Raw genomic sequence first — 26,734 nt, forward strand, 5'->3', positions numbered from 1 at the left:
ACAGCTACTTATTTTCAATAAAGATTATATTTTCAATCTTGTTCTGTTCTAGTCTATTTCCTGCCTCTTATTAAGAAATTCCAGTGAAAGTGCTGCAACCTTCCTTAAGTTTTCCAAATTGTGTTTCCTTCTCTCAGTGTCAATTATAAGTCAGTTCCATGGTAGGCTTTGGGAACTCTTAGTAAAGCATCTTCTATTGTTGACCATGAGAAATTGAGGAGAGACTGCTGTAACAATACATCTAGTTTATTACACAAACTTCTAATATTATGTTTATTATTAGAATAATAAATAGAATCAATAACATCTAAAATAAAATGCTAACACTTTTCTTACCGGAGGACACTTAAGTTTCTGAGTTTTGTCAGTGCTTTAAAGAAGTGTTCCATATATCTTTCCTCCAAATCCCTAAAAAGAAAAGACATTTTTGTTCATCAGACTTTTACTTCACTGTTTCCATTTACTCTACTCTGCAAATATGTTCGGCATTCCAGTCCATTTGAAAATAAATTCATTTATATTGCAGCGGGAGAAATTAGTAGTAGAAAAAGAAAACTTTGTAAATGAAATGGTTACAGATAGTCCTTGACCAAAAACTGTTGGAATCTGCCCATTACAATCAGAAGTCATGACAGCTGTGCAGTTCCCATATGATTGTGTTACTTATAACCCTCTAACCTTCATGCATGTATGACATCATGCATGGGATAGAAAAGGCGGATAGAGAAAAATTCTTTTCTCTATTACACAATACCAGGATGAGGGGGGGGCACTCCCTAAAGCTCATAGGTAAGAAAGTGAGGACAAGCAAAGAGAAATATGTCTGGGTGAAGAAATATTTCCCTTTATTTGTCCTCACTTTCTCACCTATGAGCTTTAGGAAGTGCCTCTCGTCCTAGTATTGTGTGATAGAGAAAATAATTTTGCTCTATCCACTTTTTCTATCCCATGCATGATTTTATAACCTTTGATCAAGTCACCCCTTCAACGCCATCTTTCAAGGCTGAAGAGACCAAGGCGTTGCAACCTGGTTTCATAAGGGAGGGGCTCCATTTCTTTGATCATTCTTGTTTCACTTTTTTTCAACTTTTTCAGTTCCATTATATCCTTCTTGAGGTACAGTGACCAGAACTGCACACAGGACTCCAAATATTGTCTCACTGTCGATTTGTACAGAGGCAATACAACCCTTGCCAACATATTTTCAATTCTCTTCGTAATCATGCCAAGCATGGAATTTGCTTTTATTACTGCTGCTGCACACTGGGTTGACATTTGTCATTGAGTTGTCCACCAAAACCACAAGATCCCTTTCTTGGGTTGTCTCAGAAAGCTTGGTTCCCATCAGTTGGTAGGTATAATTGGGGTTCTTTGCCCCAATATGCATAACTGCACTTGTTTAGGTTAAAATGCATTTGCCACTTTGTTGCCCACTCACTCAATTTCGAGAGATCTTTCTGGAGCTCACGACAATCAGTTTCATTTGTCTCTACCCGGAAAAATATATTGTCATCAGCAAACTTTGCTACCTCACTATTTACTTCTACACCCAGATCTTTAATGAATAAATTAAAAAGAAAAGATCTCAAAACTAAATCTTGGAGTACACCACTTCTCACTTCTTTCCATCCAGAGAATTGTCCATTTATTGCCACCCTTTGCTTCCTACAATTTAGCCACTTACCAATCCAGGACAAGACCTGTCCTCTAATTCCATGGCTGAAGAGCTTTTTTAGGAGCCTTTGGTGAGGGACTGTGTCAAAAGCCTTTTGAAAGTCAAGATATACAATATCAACTGGGTCCCCTTTATCTATGTGTTTATTTACACCCTCAAAGAATTCTAACAAGTTAGTGAGACACGATTTGCCTTTGCAGAAACCATGTTGATTTTCTTTCAGCAATGCCCGTTTTTCTATGTGCCCAGTAATTTTATCTTTAATACTTTACCTGGTACTCATTGGACGTTCCAGTCCTCTTTCTTCTCTTAGGAATGCATTCTAGTTGATCCTGTTGTAACGTATGTTTAAACAGTTTCCAAGCATTTTGGAGGGTTTTGACTTGTTTTTACTGTTCCTTCTTTATTTTTTTCCTCATTTTGGTGAAGTTCCCCCCTGTGAAAGTTTAAGGTCTCTGTGTTTGTTTTCACTGACAAGTTGCTATTCATGGTTAAGCTGAAGGTTATTGTGTTGTGATCACTGGTTCCTATGGGTTCGGTTACAAAGACATCACGAACCAGATCCTGTGCATTAGTTAGAACCAAGTCCAGGATCCCCTTTCCCCTGGTTGGTTCCATGACCATCTGCTCAAGGGAATAATCAGCTAACATGTCAAGGAACCTTGTCTCTCTTTCATGTGTAGAACAAGAATGTACCCAATCTATTCAGGGATAGTTGAAGTCCCCCATTATGACTACCCTATTTCTTTTTGAGGCCTCCTTAAATTCATTTTCCAAAGAGCAATCTGCCCCTGGAGTTTGGTTGGGAGGGCGATAGCAGATCCCGAACGTCAGATTAGTTTTCTGTCCTGGGATTTTTATCCACAATGTTTCTGTGGGTGAGTTTGAATTTTCTTGAATTTTGAGTGCATGAAATTCTAACTCCTCATTTATGTACAAGGCCACACTGCCACCGTTTCTCCCTCTCCTGTCCATCCTATACAGTTCGTAACCTGGAATCCTTGTGTCCCATTGCTTTTCATCTGTCCACCAGGTTTCTGTTATGCCAATAGTATCAATATTCTTTCGCCAAGCATTCCAATTCCCCTATTTTTGCTTGAGGGCTTCTAGCATTCATGTACATTTATATGTAATTTTCTGATGCACTTTCAACTTTGACTGTAAATTTTGACTGTAGAAATTATAGAAGGCCTACCATGTCCTTCTGCTTGACTATTACAATTTAGTTTTCTTGTTAACTCATCAATGTGTGCATAACTTCCACCGTCCATATTTGGCAGTGCACCTTCTCGAACCGGAAGCTGCCCAGCTCCTGTCAACTTGTCTGTAGGGATCAGTTTAAAAGCTGCTCTGAAACCTTTTTAATATTAATTACTAGCAGTCTGGTTCCATTATGGTTCAAGTGTAACCCCTTTTTCCTGGAACGTAGTGAGGGGGCCTTATTTGGTTGGGGGCTTATTTTAGCCCATGTGCTAATAAGCCTGATTGGGCTTAATATTGGAACATATCATATTTTCAGGGAAACACAGTTCAAATAAAAGAAATAAGAATAGAGAATATTTCAGAGATCTCGAAGTGCAACGACACAATGTATTAAGCACACTCTGAGTAGAACCTGAGTTCAGCCCTGTGGCTAAAGAGGCTGAAGCCTGGGAAAAGAGCTCTTCAGCCAGCTTCTTATCCAACAGGTCACAAGCAGCTACAAAGTGCAATGTGGTAATTATTCTTGTTTCATTCTATTGGAGGGAAAAAATCCCCTACATTGAAGCCAGTCTTCATATGAATAAAATAATTTAAAGAATTGTGAATCCATAAAACTGTAAAAGAAAGGCTTGAAATGTTAAGGTTGCAGCTTATTCAGTATAACTATTTTCTCAACAAGATTATAGAAAATATAGGCAATCATTTTAAAAGACAACAAAGAAAACAAAAAAAGTTTCTTCCAGCACATAAACAATAAGAAGAAAATCAAGGAAACAGTCACTACACTAAAAAACGAAGACGGTAATGAAATCACAGACAACAGAGATAAAGCACAGCTGTTCAACACCTACTTTGCATCAGTCTTCACACAAAATGAGACCACCTACCAACCAACCTGCAAGTCTGCAATAAACAGCCCTGGAACTGAACTCAACATAAACACAATAAGGGACTACTTGTGGGATCTCAACGAGTACAAATCACCAGGGCCAAACAGACTTCACCCCAGAGTCCTAAAAGAACTGGCAGACACCATTGCGGAACCACTTCTCCTCATCTACCAAAAATCCTGGACCACTGGAGACCTTCCGGAAGACTGGAAATGAGCTGACGTAGTCCCCATCCACCAAAAAGGTAAAAAGACTGACCCAGGCAACTACAGACCAATCAGTCTGACTTCTATACCTGGAAAAATACTGGAGAAAATAATTAAAAAGCAAATTTGCCACTACCTAGAAACAAACAACATTATATCCAACAGCCAGCACGGGTTTGTCAGAAACAAATCATGCCAAACCAACCTCATATCATTTTTCAACACCATAACCAAATCAGTGGACCAACACAACGCAGTAGACCTCATATACTTGGACTTCAGCAAAGCTTTTGATAAAGTTGATCACAATCTCCTAATCCCCAAATTAGAAAAAAATGGGGTAGGTTACAACACATGCAGATGGATAAACAGTTGGCTGTCCAACCACATGCAACGAGTTGTCCTCAACGGTTCCAAATCCACATGGAAGAAGGTAGGCAGTGGGGTACCACAGGGTTCCATCCTGGGCCCTGTACTCTTCAATATTTTCATCAACGACCTGGATGAGAGAGTAGAAGGGGAACTAATCAAATTCGCAGATGACACCAAGATGGCAGGGGTAGCCAACACCCTAGAGGACAGGCACAAATTACAGAAAGATCTAGACAGATTAACACTATGGGCCCACACTAACAACATGATGTTCATCGTCGACAAGAGCAAAGTCCTTCACCTTGGTAAAAAAAAACCTCTCGACACACATACAACCTGGGAGAAACCCCACTTAGCAGTAATGACTGTGAAAGAGATCTTGGAGTCTTGGTGGATAATCAACTAAACATGAGCCAGCAATGTGCAGCAGTGGCCAAAAAAGCCAACACTATCCTAAGCTGCATCAACAGGGGAATACACTCCAAGGCCAGGGAAGTATTAATACCTCTCTACTACACCGTGGTCAGACCACATCTGGAGTACTGCATCCAGTTCTGGTCACCACACTTCAAAAGAGATATTGAAACTCTGGAGAAGATGCAGAAAAGAGCAACCAAAATGATTAGGGGACTTGAAACCAAGAATTACAAAGAGAGATTGCAGGAACTGGGCATGGATAGCCTAGAGAAAAGGAGGGCCAGAGGGGACATGATAGCTGTATACAGGTATATGAGGGGTTACCACAGACAGGAGGGGGCCATTCTATTCTCCAGAGCACCAGAGGGCCGAATGAGTCCAATAAGGGACCACTTGTGGGAGCTCACTCTGACTTCTATACAGAAAGACCTAGACAGATAAACACCATGGGCCCACACTAACAAAATGATGTTCAAAACAAAAAATAATGATCAAATCAATTACCTTGTACAACAAAATCCCAAACCAAACACCAAAAAAGAAAACCAATAACACGAACATACAAATCCAAATTACTGAGTTTCATCTACTCTCTGGATTTAACCCTATAGATACATATGTATAAATAGTAACAAATTAATCCTGACTTATTTCTATCTCTTACATTCATTACACACCACAAAAAACAAGTCGCAAAAACCACCCACGCCTGCTAATCTGCAGGTACCACCCTTCCCCGTCCACAACCCTTCCCTTCCCCCACTCAAACTTCACCCTCTCACATACCGGGAGTCACTGCTCACAGTCACCCATGCCCTCATCACCTCGAGGCTCAACTACTGTAATGCTCTCTACATGGGGCTACCTTTGAAAAGTGTTCGGAAACTCCAGATCATGCAGAATGCAGCTGCGAGAGCAATCATGGGCTTTTCTAAATATGCCCATGTCACACCAACACTCCGCAGTCTGCATTGGTTTCCGATCAGTTTCCGGTCACAATTCAAAGTGTTGGTTATGACCTATAAAGCCCTTCATGGCATTGGACCAGAATATCTCCGGGACCGGCTTCTGCCACATGAATCCCAGCGACCAGTTAGGTTCCACAGAGTTGGCTTTCTCCAGGTCCTGTCGACTAAACAATGTCATTTGGCAGCACCCAGGGGAAGAGCCTTCTCTGTGGCGGCCCCAACCCTCTGGAACCAACTCCCCACAGATATCAGAGTTGCCCCCACCCTCCTTGCCTTTCGTAAGCTTAAAACCCACCTCTGTCATCAGGCATGGGGGAATTGAAATATTCCCTTCCCCCTAGGCTTATAAATTTTATGTATGGTATGTCTGTATGTATGATTGGTTTCTTAAATTGGGGTTTTAAAAATTACTTTTAATATTAGATTTCTTTATATTGTCTTTTTAATGTTGTTAGCCGCCCCGAGTCTGCGGAGAGGGGCGGCATACAAATCAAATCAAATCAAATCAAAAATAAATACCTACTAATGACTCTAATACTTAACTAACCCCACCTTTAAATCACTATATGTACTATATGTATTATTGGATAAAAAAACTACACCGTGTAAAATCTGAATGTAATACGGCTATTTATAGTTCATTACTTTGAATTGACAAACATCTACAGCCCACTACTTTGAATCGACAATGGATGCTATTTGGATATATGTTTTTTTACATTCCAACTGTAAACCTTGAACGTAATAGGACTGTGCTTAGTCTAATGTTCAGGGCTGCCATCAGGAATTTTGGGGGCCCATACAGCCTAAGTGTCTCCCCCCCCCCCGCCATTTTAAAACTATTTTAAGTCACCAAGCCACTCCATCCCCCGGGGATCATTTCCCGCTTCATGCCAAGCGAGGCGGTCCCATAGGCCAGTGTTTCCCAACCTTGGCAACTTGAAGATATCTGGACTTCAACTCCCAGAATTCCCCAGCCAGCGAACGCCATAGGCTATTTCAGGAACTGGGTTAAGCCGATTGTGTGGACTTGTCCAGGAGAAAGAAAGAAGCGGGAGCGGTGAGGGAAAGAAAGATCCTCCTGGCATCGGTCAGGCGGAGCGAGGCTTATTTACAGCTCCTTGGCACTTCTCCCTTCTTGGAAGAGGCCTTGTTGACAAAACCATGTGCTTTCTAGTGAGGGGAGATGGGAGGGGGATCCCACACCCGGCAGCCACCGCCGAGGAGCTGGAAAGGACGAGGGGAGAGAAAAAGCAGGGCACCAGCAGTTGGGCGGGTGTCTTGAGGGGGCACTCCCATCTGGAAGGAAGGGAAGAAAGGCGAGGGCGAGCTATGAAGGAAGGAAGGAGGAAGGAAGGAAGGAAGGAAGGAAGGAAGGAAGGAAGGAAGGAAGGAAGGAGGAATGGTAAAAGGGGCGATCAAGAGAGGAATGGGTGAATGAATGGACGGAGGGTGGGAAGGAAGGAAGGAAAGAGGGAAGGGACAGGAACAGAGGAAGGGTGCAAAGGAAGCAAGGAAAGGTGTGAAAGGGGAGAGTAAGAGAGGAAGGAGTGAAAGAAGGGAGTGAGGGAGGAAAGAAGGGAGGAAGGAGAAGGAAAGCAAGAAATGGAGGGAGGGAAGGAAAGTAAGAAAGAAAGAAAGAAAGAAAGAAAGGGGGAAGGGACAGGAACAGAGGAAGGAAGGAAGGAAACTTATGAAAGGGGAGTGTAAGAGAGGAAGGACTGAAGGAAGGGAGGGAGGGAAGAAAATAGGAAGGAGAAAGAAAAGAAGAAATAGAGGAAGGGAAGGTAAAAGAGAGAAAGAAAAAGAGCAAGAAAGAGAAAGAAAGAAAGAGAATGAAAGAGAAATAAAAAGAGAGAGGGGGAATGAAAGAAATGGAAGGAGGGAAGGAAGGAGAGAAAGAAAGAGGAAGAAAGAAAGCAAGAGAAGGAAAAAAGAATGAAAGAGCAAGAGAGAAAGAGAGAAAGAAAGAAAAAGAAATGAAAGAAAGAAAGAAGGAAGGAAAGAAAGAGAAAAGAAAGAAAGAGAATGAAAGAGAAATAAAAAGAGAGGGGGAATGAAAGAAATGGAAAGAGGGAAGGAAGGAGAGAAAGCGAGAGAAAGAAAGAAAGCAAGAGAAAGAAAAAAAGAATGAAAGAGAAAGAGAAAGAGAGAAAGAAAGAAAAAGAAATGAAAGAAAGAAAGAATGAAAGAATGAAAGAGAAAAGAAAGAAAGAGAATGAAAGAGAAATAAAAATAGAGAGGGGGAATGAAAGAAATGGAAGGAGGGAAAGAAGGAGAGAAAGAAAGAGGAAGAAAGCAAGAGAAAGAAAAAAAATTAAAGAGCAAGAGAGAAAGAGAGAAAGAAAGAAAAAGAAATGAAAGAAAGAAAGAAGGAAGGAAGGAAAGAAAGAGAAAAGAAAGAAAGAGAATGAAAGAGAAATAAAAAGAGAGGGGGGGAATGAAAAAAATGGAAGGAGGGAAGGAAGGAGAGAAAGCAAGAGAAAGAAAAAAGAATGAAAGAGCAAGAGAGAAAGAGAGAAAGAAAGAAAAAGAAAGAAAGACAGAGAATGAAAGAGAAATAAAAAGAGAGAGGGGGAATGAAAAAAATGAAAGGAGGGAAGGAAGGAGAGAAAGAAAGAGAAAGAAAGAAAAAAATGAAAGAGCAAAAAAGAGAGAAAGAAAGAAAAAGAAATGAAAGAAAGAAGGAAAGAAAGAAGGAAAGAGAAAAGAAAGAAAGAGAATGAAAGAGAAATAAAAATAGATAAGGGGAATGAAAGAAATGGAAGGAGGGAAGGAAGGAGAGAAAGAAAGAGAAAGAAAGAAAGCAAGAGAAAGAAAAAAAGAATGAAAGAACAAGAGAGCAAGAGAGAAAGGAAGAAAGAAAGAAAGTAAGAAAGAAAGAAAGAAAGAAAGAAAGAAAGAAAGAAAGAAAGAAAGGCAACTCCAAAAAAAGGCTCACTGAGCATGAAAAGAGAGACCGGGATCTCCACTTGCCCCCCTTCGTGCCTCGCCCTTCTCACCTGGCCGCCCGCACACTCTTACCTGCTCCCAGCAGCAGGAATTTGAACGAGTAAGCCCAAAAGAAGCCATTGGCTCCCGGCGGCGGGCGGTGTTCACAGCCCCCCCGAACCCCTGGCCCAGCACCTGCGGAGGCCAAAAGGCGCGGCTCTCTTGCCCTCAAGTAGCAATCCACGGGGGGACACAAGGCCGGCGGAGAAGCCGGCCAGGCTCAGCCCTCTCCCGGCTTCCCCAATTCCGCTTCCCCAGCAGCGCGACTTGGCTTCCGGAGGGCCAAGCTCCTTCCGCGGCTGCCATTGGGGCTCCCTGCCTTCTTTCCTCGCGGTGGTGGGAAGAAGGTGTGGGCCGCAGTCAGAGCAGCTCCGCAGAGGCAGAGTTCGTCGCAATCGGGGTTGGAGAGTTTTTGGCGGGCACCGGGCCCCCCCCCCATTATTCAATTTGGCCGGGCCCCTGATGCCACTCCCAGTAGTACTGGTCTATCAGCAGCCCTGCTAATGTTAGGCACAGATATACACTAAGTTGCATATATTACAGATGTTAATTGGATATGTATAATTTTCTTCCCTACCCTTCTTACTTTTTGTACTCCCTTTTCCTGTTCCCTTTTCAACAAATCAATAAATTATATTTTTTTAAAAAAATGATGTTCAACGTCGACAAGTCTTTCACCTAGGCAAAAAAAAACCTTGACACACATACAGCCTAGGAGAAACCCCACTTAGCAGTAGCGACTGTAAAAGAGATCTCGGAGTCTTGGTGGATAATCAATTAAACATGAGCCAGCAATGTGCAGCAGTGGCCAAAAAAGCCAACACAATTCTAAAATGCATCAACAGGGGAATACACTCCAAGACCATGGAAGTCTTAATACCACTCTACTACGCCCTGGTCAGACCACATCTGGAGTACTGCATCCAGTTCTGGTCACCAGACTTCTAAAGAGACATTGAAACTCTGGAGTAGGTGCAGAAAAGAGCAACCAAAATGATTAGGGGACTTGAAACCAAGACTTACAAAGAGAGATTGCAGGAAATGGGCATGGATAGCCTAGAGAAAAGGAGGGCCAGAGGGGACATGATAGCTGTATACAGGTATATGAGGAGTTGCCACAGAGAGGAGGGGGCCACTCTATTCTCTAGGGCGCCAGAGGGCCGGACGAGGAACAATGGCTGGAAGTTGACCAATGAGAGATTCAACCTGGAAATAAGGAAGAACTTTGTGACAGTCAGAGCAGTCAACCAGTGGAACAGCCTGCCCACGGAGGTTGTGAACTCCCCAACTCTGGACACTTTCAAGAGGAGATTGGACTGCCATTTGGCTGGGGTGCTTTAGGATTTCCTGCTCAGGAAATAAATGAATAAACGAATGAATGAATGAACGAACGAACAAACGAACGAACGAACGAACAAACAAACAAACAAACAAACAAACAAACAAACAAACAAACATCTTTACTCCCAAGTAACATTTTTCTTTTATCTTATTCTATTTGAGACATTAAGTTATAGAATAGTAGTGACAGGATCATAAACTAAATGAAATGTTCAAAAGACTTTCAAAAGACTTACTCATTTCTTGGAAGTTGCTGAAAATAACACTCAATATCAAGTGTCTTTAAATTCTGGCAGTGTTGTATACAATAGTTGAAGATCATCAATTCCATAGAAGAGAAGAACAGTTCCCTTAGTTTAGGGACACCATATAGTGCATTTTTTACAAAATTGTCATCTTGTGTCTCATATAAATAATGAAATATTGGCAACATGGAAGATCTATCATTTTTTAAATTATCTTTCACCCAGTCTAACATTAATTCTTTAATCTTAGGACAAATTTTCCATCCAATTTTTTTTTTCAACTCTCTCATTGTTTTTTCTTCACTTAAAAAACCAAAGAGAAAGCGAAATACTACTTCAGTCTCAAAAGATTTATGTATTTTTAATAATGTCTGCAAATTTTCATTCAGATTTTGAGAATGCTGCTCATCTCCTTCTTCTAGGACATAAGACAAAGCAGCAAAAAACTCCTGGAAACTTAAATGAATAAAGCTGTAGGTTTGAATACAATCAATATTCTCTTTGAAGATGCTCTGATTCAGAAAAAGGGGGAGGGAGTTTCCTTGATCCCTGATGTGCTTCTTGACTTCTTCTTCCATAAACAATATTTTCTTTTCCAAGATTCCTTCTGCAGCCAAAGAGCATAAGCCTTTCACATTTGATTGAACATCCTGTTTGGATTCTTTTTGGTGATAATCTAACAAACTGGAGAGATACAGCATATAGATTGCTGTGAGAGTGTATGGTGTCTTCTGAAGATCCTGGCCTCTCTCCATCTCTTCCTTTAAAACTGTGCAGATGATCCAACTCACAAGGGGAATGACACACATGGCGAAAAGGGTATCATTTTGTTTAACAATTCTGAAAGCTTTAATTGCTTGGTCATTATTTCCAAAAAATTTGTAGAAATATTCTTCTCTTTCCTCAGGAGAAAATCCCAATATCTCAAAATAACCTGGGTTCTGTAAACATTGGAGTTTCTCCAAAGCAGTTGGTCTTGTTGTGATTATAAGAAAGGATTTGGGAAGAAGCTTTTTTTGAAATAAACTGCTCAAAAGAATTCTCACTGGCTCCTTCTTCCAGGGATCAGAGCAAAAGGAATCTTTGGACCAATCAAAGGAATACAATTCATCAAACCCATCGATTACGAACAGAAGTTTCCCTTCATTCTTTAGTATGTTTGGAATGACCTTTTTCGACTCATGAAGATTGAGCCATCCTTCGGAAATTATCTCTGCAATGCTGTGCTTCTCTGTCTCTGCATGGAGATTCATCTTTCTACAGCAAATATAGAAAACAAAATTAAATTTGTCCTGGTAAAGTTGTTGAGAAGCCCAATCAAACATGATTTTTTTGGACATCATTGTTTTTCCAATTCCTGCAGCTCCTTGTAGTACAATGACTTTTGGACTTGATCCACCTTTGTTACAGTTAAATAATGTTTCAATGCTGGTTGAAGACTCAGGACGGTTCCTTCCTATATCCAGAATTTCTTTTTTTCTCTCTTGTTTAGATAGGTGATGATCTAGGAACATTAGTTTTGAGTATCTCTCATTCAAGAACACATATTCACCTGGAACAGCATTAGGATCTTTCATTGTTTCAAATTTTTCTTTAATGTACTGTCTGTAATCTAAAGGAAGAATGAATTGAATTAGAAGTGTGAAAAATAAGATTTGCACAAGACTCTCAATTAAATGTTTTATCTGTGTATCTCTTTCCTTGAAGCCACCCCCATCCACCCTCTGGATTAATGTGTTGAGTAAAATGTGGGATACTTTGTTAGTTGGTTTGTCAGAATTGATATGAATAGGCAAATACTTGTTAACCAGTAAAACATTTATCACTTCAAACTCTTTTTATTTCACACATTCCTCAAATGACTGCATTAAATACTAACAGGTCATATACTATAAGGTTTTTTTCTTTGGAGTTTGATAGATGGGCATTATAAAACATTACGCCCTTGTGATATGGTAAACATTCTCAGAATGAATATAATCCCCAGCATACTTCATATTTAGTGTGGATTGTTTTTTACTGACAGAGGGAAAACTCACACATACACAAGATGACGGATTTTCCACAATTAAATATGTTCTTCAGTAAATTTCCTTGGGGTTTTTCAAACTACAGTGATACCTTGTCTTACAAACTTAATTGGTTCTGGGACAAGGTTCTTAAGGTAAAAAGTTTATAAGACGAAACAATGTTTCCCATAGGAATCAATGGAAAAGTGATTAATGCGTGCAAGCCCAAAATTCACCCCTTTTGCCAGCCAAAGCGCCCGTTTTTGCACTGCTGGGATTCCCCTGAGGTTCCCCTCCATAGGAAACCCCACCTCTGGAATTCTGTGTTTTTGCGATGCTGCAGGGGAATCCCACCAGGGGAATCCCAGCATTGCAAAAACAAGTGCTTTGCTGTCAACAGAAGTCCGGAGGTGGGGTTTCCCATGGAGGGGAGCCTCAGGGAAATCCCAGCAGCACAAAAATGGGTGCTTCGCTGGCAACGGAAGTCCAGAGGCGGGTCATCCCAGCGGCGGTGGTGGGTTTGTAAGGTGAAAATAGTTTGTAAGAAGAGGCAAAAATATCTTAAACCCCGGGTTTGTATCTCGAAAAGTTTGTATGACGAGGCGTTTGTAAGATGAGGTATCACTGTATCTGTTTCTACATATCCTTTTCAACATATTTTTATTATCCATTTATTAATCGGATTTATATGCCACCCCTCTCCAAAGACTTGGAGTGGCTCACAACATATAAAAGAATAACGCGATACAAATCCAAATACAATTAATATGAAGCCACTAATCTAAATTAAAATCTCCGTTACTAAAAATCAATCATACCAACAACAACATTCATGTCATTCGTTGGCCAGGGGACTAGAATCCAATGGCCTCATGTCTGGCAGCATAGATTAGTCTTTAGACTCTTACAGAAGGTGGGGAGGGTGGGGACAGTGCAAATATCTGGGGGGAGCTGATTCCAGTGGGATGGGGCCCCCACAGACAAGGCTCTTCCCCTAGGTCCCACCAAATGACTTTGTCTAGTTGACAGGCCCTGGAGAAAGCTGACTCTGTGGGACCTAACCGGTCACTGGGATTCATGCTGCAGAAGGCAGTCCCACAAATAGTCTGGTCCGATACCATGTAGGGCTTTATAGGTCATAACCAGGGGTGGGCAGGAGGCAGGATGGGGTGGAAAGCAATTCCACTTGCAGAAATGAAGATGCATGCGCAGCTCCAGCTAATCGGTGGCTGTCACTTCCTGGATTACAGGTCTCCTCTCGCCTCTCCTTTTTCCCCTGCTGCTGCTGCTGCTGCTGCTGCGCTCCTTGCTTTTTTCCTCTTTTCTCCTTCCCGGCTTTGGAGAAGCTTCCCTCTCTCCTGCCTGGCTCCCCTCCAGCCTTACGCGGCCACCTTCTGCCTGAGCTGCAAGCAGAAGGTGTGGGTGGAAGTGACGCTGGCAGCATTTATGCTTCTGGCAGCACCCGTTTGCCCAGCTACTCAGCCTGAGCTGGTGGCGCCACCCAGGAAGGAGAGCATGGGAAACACGAAGCAAATTGTCACCCCAGTGAGCAATACTGGTAAAGTTGTAAGTCGAGGACTTAACAGTTCACTTGAACAATGATGATCATTCAAGCTATTCTCACCTGATCACATGGCCAACAAGCCACTCCTACCCAGTCACGTGACCATTAAGCCACACCCACAAAATAAGCCACACCCACAGTGTGGCAGTAAAATTTTTGGCTGCCCATTACTGGTCACAACCAACACTTTGAATCGCATCCAGAAACCAATTGCCAGCCAATGCATACCTAGGAAGGCCATTGACCGCTGGTGTGGCTGCATTTTGCACAATTTGTAGTTTCCAAACACTCTTCAAAGTTAGCTCCATGTAGAGCGCATTGCAGTAGTTGAACTTCAAGGCTATAAGGGCATGAGTGACTGTGAGTAGAGACTTCCTCTCCAAAATATCTTTAAAAGATGCAGTTGTTATTAAAATGTGAGGTTTAGATTTCCAAAATTCTGAATTATACAAATATGCATATGTACTGATGATACCAAATTTGGAACAATTTCATTCAAAATAAATTCTCTCTCCTGGGCACTTTTAGAATATATATATTTTAGTTGCTTAGATTGACACTGCCTTGAGAATATAATATATTACTAGATAACCCATATCAATATTACATCAAGCTCAATATCATGGTATATCATATCCAGAAAATGGAATTGTGATCCCTTTTCATATGTTAAATTGATGAAATGCAATAATCAGGATGTCAGGTTCCTGTCAGACCTCTGTCATTGTGAATTTGGGGGGGGGATTCTTTATGGGTTGAATGTTTTGCATGCTTTCCCATTTGCTGTAATTGCATGGGAGTTTAGGGGGAGGGTGAAAGGGTCCTCTGCACAAGTTCCATCTCAGCTGGTCCCAGCCTGGATGGTCTGTGTGTATACTTCCAAAAAAAGCTCTCCACAGCCATAGCTGAACCACTTAAGCAGAATCTTTGAAAAATCATTCAGGATCAGCTCACTACCAAAGCTATGGTCATAAGCAATGGTCATCCCCATTTTCAAAAAAGACGTCTAGTTGAAAACTACAGACCAATCTCTCTATGCTGCATCTCATGCAAAGTCATGGCATCAATCATAGAGCAGGTAACCACCTTCAAATACTTGGGGGTGGCCTTTCAGGCCAATGGCTCAAGGAAAGCACATGGACTAGATGGTTCCACCCCAGATGCCTGATGGACCCAGAGGGCTTTCAAAGGGTGCTTGGGGTTATACCAGATGCACTTGTCCACAGTGAGGCAGAGTCTCTTGCTGTGGCCTGGAATAAGGCTGGAAGCTTGACCAGATTGCACCATTGCGACCTCTCTGTGGCACTACACCCCAGAGAGCTGCTTGGTTTACCGAGGAGCTCCGGGAGTTGAAATGCCAGAAGAGATGTCTAGAGAAGCGATGGAGGAAGAGAAAGTCCGAATCTGACCAAGCACGTGTAAGAGCTCACATTAAGACTTACAAAGTGGCGCTCAAGGCGGCAAGATGCACGTATCATGCCGCCTTAATTGCATCACCAGAATCTCACTTGGCCACTCTGTTTAGGATGACCTGCTCCCTTCTTAACCAGGGGGAAGTTGGGGGGTCCTTGCAGAGCAGTGCCGATGATTTTAACATGTTTTTTGCTGATAAAGTTGCTCGGACCCAGGTGGACCTCGACTCTGATTGGATAACAGAGTCAACTGACAACGAGTCAGTCGAGGTGACTGGGGCCCATCCTTGTCCACCTGTCTGGGAAGAGTTTGATATGGTGACACCTGATGAAGTGGACAAGGCCATTGGAGCTGTGAGTTCTGCCACCTGCTTACTGGGACCATGTCCCTCCTGGCTGGTTTCGGCCAGCAGGGAGGTGACATGGAGCTGGGTCCAGGAGATTGTCAATGCTTCTTTGGGGAGAGGGTCCTTCCTGGCTCCCTACAAGGAGGCACTTGTGTGCCCCCTCCTCAAGAAGCCTTCCCTGGACCCAGCCATTCTCAACAACTACCATCTATTCTCCAACCTTCCCTTTATTGGGAAGGTTGTTGAGAAGGTGGTGGCACTCTAGCTCCAGCTTGGAAGAAGCCAATTATCTAGTCCCTCAACAGTCAGGTTTCAGGCCTGCCTAAGCACGGAAACTGCTTTGGTCGCATTGATAGATGATCTCTATCAGGCCCGGGACAGGGGTTTATCCTCTGTCCTGGTGCTTCTTAACCTCTCAATGACCTTCGATACCATCGACCATTTATTATTATTATTTATTAATCAGATTTGTATGCCGCCCCTCTCTGGAGACTCGGGGCGGCTAACAGCAGTAATAATACAATGTAAACAAATCTAATATTTAAGTTAATTTAAAAAAAATAACCCCAATTTAAGAAACCAATCATACATACTGACATACCATGCATAAATTTTATAAGCCTAGGGGGAAGGGAAAGACTCAATTCCCCCACGCCTGACGACAGAGGTGGGTTTTAAGGAGCTTACAAAAGGCAAGGAGGGTGGGGGCAACTCTGATATCTGGGGGGAGTTGGTTCCAAAGGGTCGGGGCCGCCACAGAGAAGGCTCTTCCCCTGGGTCCCGCCAAATGACATTGTTTCCCCTGGGTCTTGCCAAACGACATTGACCATGGTATCCTTCTGCGCCAGCTGGAGGGGTTGGCAGTGGGAGGCACTGTCCTTTGTTGGTTCTCCTCCTACCTCTCCAGTTGGTCATAGTTGGTGTTAGTGGGGGGTCAGAAGTTGACCTCTAGGTCTCTCCCTTGTGGGGTGCCTCAGGGGTCGGTCCTCTCCCCCCTACTATTTAATATCTACATGAAACTGCTGGGCGATATCATCCAGGGACATGGGGTGACGTATCATCAGTATGCTGATGATACCCAGCTGTACATCTCCACCCCCTGTCCAATCAATGAAGCAGTGGAAGTGATGTGCCAGTGCCTAGAGGCTGTTATGGTCTGCATGTGTGTCAACAGACTCAAACTCAACCCTGATAAGACGGAGTGGCTGTGGGTTTTGCCCCCCCCCAAGGACAATTCCATCTGTTCATCCATTACCCGGGGGGGATTACTGACTCCCTCAGAGAGGATCCTCAACTTGGGCATCTTCCTTGAGCCACAGCTATCATTAGAGAATCATCTTTCGGCTGTGGGAGGGTGGTATTTGCCCATGTTCACCTGTGCACCAGTTGAGGCCCTATCTGGACTGGGAGTCACTGCTCATAGTCACTCATGCCCTCATCACCTCGAGGTTTGACTATTGTAATGCTCCCTATATGGGACCTTGGAGAAGGTCCGCAACTTGGGCATCCTCCTCGATCCACAGCTAACATTGGAACATCATCTTTCAGCTGTGGCAAGGAGGGCGGTTGCCCAGGTTCACCTGGTGCACCAGTTGCAGGCATATTTGTACAGGGAATCATTGCTCACAGTCTCTCATGCCATCATCACCTCGAGGTTTGACTACTGCAACGCTCTCTACATGGGACTACCTTTGAAAAGTGTTAGGAAACTTCAGATTGTGCAGAATCCGGCCACGAGAACCATCGTGGGGTTACCTAGATTCGCCCACCTCTCTCCAACACTCCATGGCTTGCACTGGCTGCCGATCAGTTTCCAGTCACAATTCAAAGTTTTGGTAATGACCTTTAAAGCCCTACATGGCATCGGACCAGAATACCTCTGGAACCGTCTTCTGCTGCACGAATCCCAGCGACCAGTTAGATCCCACACGGTTGGCCTTCTCCGGGTCCCATCGACTAAACAATGTAGCGGGCCCGGCCAATGTATAGTGTCTGAGCGGCAGTCACTTTGGGACTAGGGGGCACAGATAGATAGATAGATAGATAGATAGATAGATAGATAGATAGATAGATAGATAGATAGATAGATAAATAAGGAAAAAAATTCTGGGTACCTCTCCTATCTCTCCCCCTTTTCTCTCTCATTTCTCCCTTTTCATCCCTTTTTCTCTCATTCCTTCCCTCTCTCCTCTCTTTTTCCATCCCTGTCTCTTCCTCCCTTGTGTGTGTGTGTGTGTGTGTGTGTGTGTGTGTGAACTCTTGAACCATTTCCAAAAACAGGTGAGGGGTGGGGTTTTTTTCCTCTGTTATTATTTGAGTGCTTTTTACCATATGCTTTAAATCAAGAGTCACTTCTCTCTCTCTTTTGTTTCTCTCTATTTCCTCTAATTCTCTGCCTCAATCATTTTCTCATTTCTCTTTTGTTCTTCTCTTTTTTCTCTAATTTCTCTCTCTCTCTCTCTCTCTCTCTTCCTTCTTCTCTTCTCTCTCTCTCTTGTCCCTTTTCTCTCTCTCCCCTCTTTCTCTCTCCCCCCTCTCCCTACCTGTTTAACTGTGGCTGGCTCTGTCTTGTACTGGGATTGGGTGGCGGAGGGGACCTGGCGGTGGCGGGCAGCCCACAGCATGGCGGTGGAAGAGGAGGCAAAGCTCATGCTTCAGCCACACTGGGGTTGAGTGGCCCATCGCCCCCGGCTCCAGTGGACAGCCCCAGCGTGGCAGCGGGAGAGGAGGAGGTGAAGCCGGCTGCCCGGGGAAGTGGTGCATTTGAAAAACGTGCTGCTTTTCAAATGTGCCGCTTTTCAAATGCGCCGTTATCCCAGGCAGAAAGCTTTGCATCCTCTTCCCCCGCTGCTGCTGGGGCTGCCCCCTGGAGCCGCAGGCGACGGGCCCAGCCTCGGCCCAGGTGTGGCCGAAGCACGAGCTTCGCCTCCTCTTCCGCTGCCACGCTGGGGGCTGCCTGCCACTGCCGTGTCCCCTCCACCACCCAATCCCAGCATCAAGATGGAGCCGGCCACCGTTAAACAGGTAGGAAGAGGGGGGAGAGAGAAAGAGGGGGCAAGAGAAGGGAGAGACGTCAGCTCAAAACCCCGCAGAGCTGCTGCCACCGCCTCCCCACTTCCATCCCATCCCAGTGCAGGCCAAGGCTCAATTACTCAGGGAAAGGGCGGAAGTGCCTGATCGGCATCACCATCTTTCCCTGAACTGGCGGGGGCAAAGTGGAATGGGGAGCGCGCGGTTTTTCAAATGAAGAAAAACTTTGTCACTCCCCACCCCCAACTCTGATGCCCAGCTCAGCCGAGCAGCCTTGGAAAAGGCTGTATGGGTTTTTTTTTTGTAAAAATAGTTTATTTATTAAATTAATTAAAAGGGGGGGGATTTTAAACAGGAAGAGAAAAGAAGATAGGGGGAAAGGTTTGGCAAAATGATAGTATTATACATAATAACACATAAAATTGTTTGTATCGATATTATATTTCTCAGACTATGTAGGTAATAAAGAATATCATTATTTATATCTTATATCTTATATTGTATTTGAATGATGACCTGCATATCATGTGTGTTGTGAGGGTGGCCCCTGCTCGCCTCCACAACTGGTGAGTACTGGCTGAGGAGATGGAAATTGACTGAAACCAAAACAACTATCTGAGCAGCAAGGCATATCAGAGATTACTCCTGGGGGGAAAAGATGGAGGCCACCCAACCTCATGCCCAGCCACAGCACTCCTCCACCTGCTTCAAATACAGGAAAGAAGGTCATCAAGCAGCAGAAGGCTATCAAGACAGGGGAACCAGCAATGGGAGGTAAAGTGGTGAGACTACAGGCCTGCACAAAGGAGATGGCCCTCAAAGTTTTGTAAGCCATGGAATTCACTCCCTCCCCCAAACAAGAGGGGAGAACTCTGACTCCACAGAGAAAGACCATCTGACAGTGATTCAGATGATGACCCCTTGTTAAGTGGCCTCATTGCACCCTTAACTATGCCCATAGAATTACGCCACCCGGGAACTAGGCAGAAAGACTCATTGAGAGCTCTTCTAAACTCGGGATGTATCAGGTGCTTAGTAAACCCAGTTCTGGTGGAGAAAATGGGGATTCATCTAAGGAGGCTAAAGCCCTGTTTGAATTTTGCCATCTGGACAGTTTAGTGGTGGGGAGCATTCCTGCCATGTTTGCCTCCGAACACTTAAGGATGCAGATGGGTGTCCACCCACTCAGAGACTTAAATGTCATAGTTTCTCTGGGCATGGAGAGGCCTCTGGTCCTGGTACTAGCCTTGGTTGAAAGAATGGAAGCCATGCATGGACTGGAGGGGTTCCTAAAATTCCCACCAGACAGAAAGCCCCAGTACAATCAAGAATGTGGAACTAAGAGAGTTCTTCACTGAGAGGTGGCAGCTGAAGTACAAGGGAAACTTTTCCCAGCCATCCCAAGGATCAGGACCTGAGGATCAGGACCTGAGAGAGATGTTGGACGAACTTCCCCCTCATCATCCTGCAGACCGTACAATCAAAATTGTCCCAGGGGCTAAGTTGCTGAAACCAAAGTGCTAATCAATGACTCCAAGCAAATTAGAAGAGTTCCATGCATTTATTGACAAAAACTTAGCTCAGGGTTTTATCCAATTTAGGGAGAAAAGGGAGCGATCTTTCTGCCTCTCTGTTGTTAGAGAGTTGAATATTGTCTGTGTGGAAAATATACATTTCCTTTCCCTCATGAAGGACATTGTTTGTTTTGACTGTTTTTATGCTTTTGGGATTTTTTAGAATTTAAATTTAATCAATTGGATTTAAACTGACATATATTGTTTTATTATATGTTGTAAGCTGCCTTGGGTCCTCGGAGAGGGGTGGCATAAAAGTCCAATAAATAAATAAAATATGTTGACCCATTTGACAAAGGGTTAATTGTTTTTTTTTACAAAGTTGAACTTGCAGGAGGCTTATGGTTGTGGTCCACCAGTGGCCAATGGGTTTGCCAGCAGATTTAGATAGTGAGGGGGTTGAGGAGGAACATGGGCTAGTCCTATAGTCTGGGGAAGGCTTGGACAAGTACTTTGAATGGGAGGCAGAGATGGGGCTAGGGCAGTCTGACAGGTATCACTGCTTTTTGAATCAGACATGAGATAAAAGAACAGCTGGAACTTGTTCCCAGTGTGCGCATGCGCAGAGTCGCCAGATGAAGGGAACAGCAGAGGAAGAAGGGTCGACTTGGGAGAAAGGCCACAGGTGGACACTGAAAAGCCCCTCCCATAGGGAATAAAAGAGGACTGAACAGGGAGGGGAGTTTGCAGAAGACAAGTATTGCAGCATCTGAAAGATATTGGTCTGGCCACTCTCCAAGCCTGATAAAGATTAGATTAGATTAGATTTATTCGATTTGTATGCCGCCCCTCTCTGGAGATTCGGAGCGGCTCACTACATAAAGGTTGATAATTGGGAGCTATCTTGAAAAACTGTGGGAGATGAAAGACTTTTCTGGGGTGAAATTCACTGTACATTAAATAAAAGAGGTTTTATTGGGGTGAGGAATCTGCTTCACGGTTTGGGAAAAGCCAGAACACTTACTACCACTTTAGAATCAGAGAAGGAGATGAGTGGAAAATCCCTTTCAACAGTCTGCTGGACTGTTTCCAGTTTAAGATGTTCCCCTTTGGACTACAAGGAGAGCCCACAGTATTCATGGAGCTGATAAATGAAGGCCTGCATGAGAACCTGTATAAAGAGGGGTTGGTTTATCTAGATGACATTTTAATTTACTTAGAAATGAAACGTGAGCATGTGAAAATAGTAAGAGCTGTCCTCCAAAAACTTCATGCTGCTATGGTGAATGCCAAACTATCCAAATGTAAGTTTCATCAAGATAAGATTGACTATTTATACCAGGAACAAATTAAAGTGTGTTAGTACTATGGACAAGATAGTTGGGTTTGCAATATATAAACAAGCTAACAATGAATGTTTGTATGTACTGAAGTACTATTGCTTTAAGAGGTAGTGTTGCAAATGGCCATAAGAGGGAGCCAGAAAGAATGATTCTCTCTCTCTGTTCTCTCTGTTATTCTGCTGATTCACTGTGACTGATTAACACCCTCCCTCCCATTTTATGGTCAGCATCACAAAGCCTCCTGGAGTTTTCCCCATTCACAATAGTTAGCAAAAATGGGGAAGGAGAGGAAAGGAAATGCTCATGCTGAATTAATTTTAATGACACTTTGAATGATTCCTGCCTTACCTGATAAATCTGGAAGTTGGTGAGCATCAACAACTGCAACAAAAGATGGACTGGAATTAGTGAAATACATATTATGAAAATAGTTAGGTTATAGAGGTATTTTTTTTTTAAAGTAAATGCATGGGCTTATAACTTCTATGAATGTCTAGACTTGCATACCACTTCACAGTGCTTTATAGGCCTCTTATTTAAAGAGGTTTACAGGGGCAGCATATTGCCCCCAACAATCTGGGTCCTCATTTTCTTGACCTCAGAAGGATGAAAAACTGAGTCAACCTTAAGTCGGTGAGAATCAAACTGCTGAACTGAAGGTAGCCTGCAGAACTGCGTTCTAACCACTGTGCCACCATGAGTCTTAACATTATATATGTTTTAAATGGTCTACATTTATAATGTATATTAGATTTCCTATCTAATAATTTCTATGAAGATAAGAACATAAGAAGAGCCATGCTGAATCGGGCCAAAGCCCATCGAGTCCAGCATTCTGTGTTACACGGTGGCCCACCAATTGTACATGGGGATCTTGAGCAGAAAGAGAAGGCAAAAAACCCTCTTTCAATTGATGCCCAACTAATGGGACCCAAGGGAATCCTAGCTGCCTCAACCAACATAGAGGCAGCACATGGACATCCATTTCAATAAACGGGACTGGAAACCAAGATATATGAAGAGAGGTTGCTGGAAGTAGGCACGGATAGTCTTACAAAAAGAAGGGCCAGAGGGGACATGATAGCAGTATACAGGTATTTGAGGGGTTGCCATAGAGAGGAGGGCATCACTCTATTTTCCAGGGCACCAAGGGGTCAGATAGTATGTTGCGTTTTCTTACCCATCTGTCCAATTTCTTCAAGGTTTTTTACAAGATCATTTCTGTTGCATTTTCTAAGAACCTGAATGCAAACCTCTCGAGCATCTTCGGCATAATGTTGATTCAGGAGATCTACAACATTTCCTCGACTAGCTTTCTCCAGTTGAGCTTTAGGAATGTTTGGCTTTCCTTCATAATCAATGGACCTTAGCATCCATGTAAATTCCTCAAATTCGCTCTCAGTGAGTTCATTCAATGCTTTGTAAATAGCGTCTTTCACAGTATTATTCATTTCTGCTATGAAGAATTGTATCTGATCTAAAATTAAAATTAGAGAATTAATGTAATATGGAAAATGTAAATTGAAGGAAACAATATTAAAGTTAGCTCATTCACAAAGGTTGGTGTGTGTCACCTGTTCCATATTTCCTAGGCAGACTATATTCCTAAAACATCAACAGCATTCATTCTGACCAGTGGCCGGAAGTATACACCCACCTGGGCACACACATGCTCCTGCCTGCCCCCTGCTTTGGCTGTCTCCTGTGATTTGGCGGAGGGCAGAGCTGGGCAGGGAATAGCCATGGGTGCAACGCTTGGCAAGGAAGGGTGGTAAGGGAGACACGCCTTACCCAAATAGAAATGATTTGGGCTGCCTCATAAAATCCGTAAGTGAGAGTAAAGTTGAATTTCGCTTGTAGGACTGTATTCTGGACAGACACAAAAATGCCACGTGCCATTTAATGGACTTGGGGCTTTCTTACCTGCCCCCCCTGCCTTCTGTCCAGTTGTTCAGCATCAAACAGAAGCCCCACATATTGAGCAATGATGGAGGTCCCGTTCTCTGCATCTGGCCCATAATGGCTTGCAACCCACTCCCAGGAGGCAAGACCCCTTTTCTTCTTTAATACAGTGGACTGTATTAAAAAAAGGCCATCTTAAAAGCCACTGGACAGTATGTAAGGCAAATAACTAAAGGTAAAAGGAAGAAGAGGGGCGGAGCCAGCCGTGGAGCCGAGTGGACGGTGAGGAGCAGAGCTTCAGTTATTCCTCCACATTTGAGGTGTTTTGGTCAGTCCTTCTTCGACCACAGTATCCATGGGAAGGTAGCTGACGTGTGTGGAGTCCTGTTAGCCAGGGGGGTTTCGGGCAGCAGCCCGAGATGGCGGATCAGGAATTTCCCAAAAGAAGATCAGGCATTTAAAATCAGGAGCAACATGGCAGCCTGAGGTACTCCCGGCTGGAGAATACTAATCTTATACTGTCGAGGCGATAGTACAGAACGGAGAAGTGTAAAATACCCATCAGGATTTGATTTTTCTCTTTACTTCTGTTCGTGATTCTGGCGGTGGGTGTCTGGGGGCTATAACCGATTGGTGGACTTGTAAACCAAGCTTTGAGAAGCGAGAAGGAGGGTGGGAGCTGTCATCCTCCCCCCTCCCCCAGCGGCGAGACACTCACAATTGAAAGAAATCATATTACCTTATAAAGCGATCTATCAGCATATAACAATTTTCGGTTTATACCCCAAGGTAAAGGAAAAGAGGGAATAATTCCAACCAATAATCCTACCAGGTTTACTGCTTACTGGGTGATATTGGATTTTTATTTTTGAGTGCACCACAAAGCTGAGGAAGTGACTAAGGGAAATTCGCAGCCGTTTTTTCTTTCTTGTTTAATGAAATATCTTTAAAATATATAATCATCTAGAAATAATAAATTAATTAGTATCAAATAATTATTTACTATATAAATAAATAAATAAGTTTTTTTATGCTTTTCAAATTTCTAGCTAGTGTTGATAATTATTCTACAACTCTGAATGAATTGAATTGAGCGAAATAATAGTAATTGAGCTAAATAATAATAATTAATTGTATTGTACTATATAAACATTCACATTCCTATTTTATACTTAGCTAATTAAGTTAAAAACATATTTAGTTATATTTATAATTATATATTTACATAGGCTAATACTACTCTTAATTTCTTTTCTGCTATTACTAGAAGATATAAATATAAAATTATTTTGAATTACTTGAATATATAAACTCATTAAGATTATTAAGATTTATGATTTGATTTACTTACTGACCTACTTTGAAAAGATAATGATATCATTACTGTGAACTATTTTTACTTGATCATTTGCTAGTCAGTTGTCCTCTTTTTATTTTGATTATTATTACTTTTCTCCCTTTCATTGCTGGTAATGTTTCAAAATCGGGCTTAATACTTTTGATGAATTGTCATTTCATTTTGATGAATTGTAATCCCACATATTTGAAGAATCATAATTAATTGATTGTACAGATTACGAATCTCTGAAGGAGCATTGTATTGACAATATAGATTTATCTTAAAATTCTTGGATAGATTTTAGTAAGGAAAATTACATTAGCCGGGGAAAATTAAGTAGATAAATAAGGGAAAAGTTAAAAATATCAAAATCTATCCAGCTGGAAATAAGCTTAACACTATTAAGAGTGGAAGGAAGTAAAAAAGCTGTTACTAAGTGGGAGTCTTGGTGGGATATCATAAAAATGACAAGTCTCTCTAATCTTACCAGACTCAGATCAGGGAGAAGACCAATTAATCAGTCTACCTCCGCCATCCCAAGCCCTTCCTCTCAGAGATCTCTCGATGACATGCTCCCCAGGGAAAGATCAAACTCTTTTAAGGACCTACAGCCCATGATGTTACAAATGCAAGAAATGCTGGCCAAAAATCACAATGATATTTAAAAAGCGAACTAAAAGAATTCAAAACATGGACAAAAAACACGAAATTTTCCAACAACAAATATTAAAACGCGAGCAAAAAATTCAAGAGTTAGAGGACAGAATAGTTCAGGATCATAGAAATCTAGAAGAAATGAACGAGAGTCTAATGCAGGCAAATAAAGAGCTGGAACTGTCAGTGAACCAGTTAGAAGCTGAAAAAGTGAACCACTTTCTCTGCTTTCAAAACCTTAAAGAAGAAAGAAACGAGGACTTGCCCAACACTATGGCTGATATCCTTTCTAAAGCATTAGGTATAGAGAAAGAGGTTATGCAAAACGAGCTGGATGAGGTATACCACATTAACACTAATTATGCAAGATGCCACAATTTGCCTAAGGAGGTTCACGTCAAACTCGTCAAAAAATCTGTATGAGATGTAATACTCCATAGAGCTAGGGAAGATCCCATAGAACATAAAGGCAGACAACTAGTAATTTTGAAACAGGTACCTAAAAAAATCAGAGATCTGCATAAGCCGTACTCCTTCTTGACTTCCAAACTTACCAGACACAATATTAATTTTAGATGGTTAGTACCAGAGGGTGTCCTGGTAACATGGCAAGAGAAAAGAATAAAAATAGATACCATAGATAAAGAGGAAGATTTCTTCGAGCAAAACTTTAATAAAGAACCCCCCCCCCCCGAAAAAAAAAGTACAGACAATACTAGCGACGAAACAAGACAGCTAGATATAATAGATGATCAATGGAAGCGACAACAAGAGATAGTGGACAAGTTAAGAGAAGCAGAGCCTAAAGAACCAAGAAGTACTAGAGCAACTAGGCCTAAGTACAAGTAAACCTCCCCGTAGATACCATCTATGGAATGGAAATTTATTCGGTAAAGGTTAACGGATTAAATGCCCCCCAAAAAAGAAACAAATTTCTTAATAAATTAACTAAAAACAATCTAGATATTATTGCGCTTCAAGAGGTTCACATCAAAGAAAAATTTAAACACCTTCTAAATAAAGAAAAGCTCGGCAACCTATTTGCTTCACTTGCAGATGAAAAAAAAAGAGGAGTAATTTTTTATATAAATACAAATATTAAGGCAAGTCTTAAATATAAAGATATAGAGGGAAGGATATTCATTGTAGAAATTCAAAAAAATCAAGAGGCAATAACTTTAGTAAATGTATCCGCCCCTAATGAAGTCCAAGAAAAATTCTATTAAAAACTTCACAATAAAATTAGGGACCTCTCAAATAAAAATTTATGTCTCATGGGAGATTTTAATGGAATAGTCGACAGAGAATACGA

The 26,734-nt window shown here is 42.4% G+C and overlaps 1 protein-coding gene across 18 annotated transcripts in view; it reads right to left on the reverse strand.

Moving 5' to 3' along the window:
* LOC139162732 (NACHT, LRR and PYD domains-containing protein 3-like) overlaps nt 1–26,734 on the reverse strand; it is a 255,679-nt gene that overhangs the window by 185,425 nt on the left and 43,520 nt on the right. For 13 of the 18 annotated variants that reach the window (XM_070743435.1, XM_070743443.1, XM_070743461.1 and 10 more), the window contains 4 exons: nt 22,708–23,004; nt 21,876–21,908; nt 10,300–11,920; nt 337–408 (listed from right to left, as the gene is read on the reverse strand). In XM_070743435.1, coding sequence (XP_070599536.1) covers nt 337–408; nt 10,300–11,920; nt 21,876–21,908; nt 22,708–23,004 — 2,023 coding nt within the window. The remainder of the gene's footprint in view (nt 1–336; nt 409–10,299; nt 11,921–21,875; nt 21,909–22,707; nt 23,005–26,734) is intronic. The other 5 variants (XM_070743544.1, XM_070743563.1, XM_070743553.1 and 2 more) reach the window with 1 other exon arrangement.

This window comes from Erythrolamprus reginae, chromosome 1 (genome assembly GCF_031021105.1).
Source record: "Erythrolamprus reginae isolate rEryReg1 chromosome 1, rEryReg1.hap1, whole genome shotgun sequence".
Taxonomy (NCBI): domain Eukaryota; kingdom Metazoa; phylum Chordata; class Lepidosauria; order Squamata; family Dipsadidae; genus Erythrolamprus; species Erythrolamprus reginae.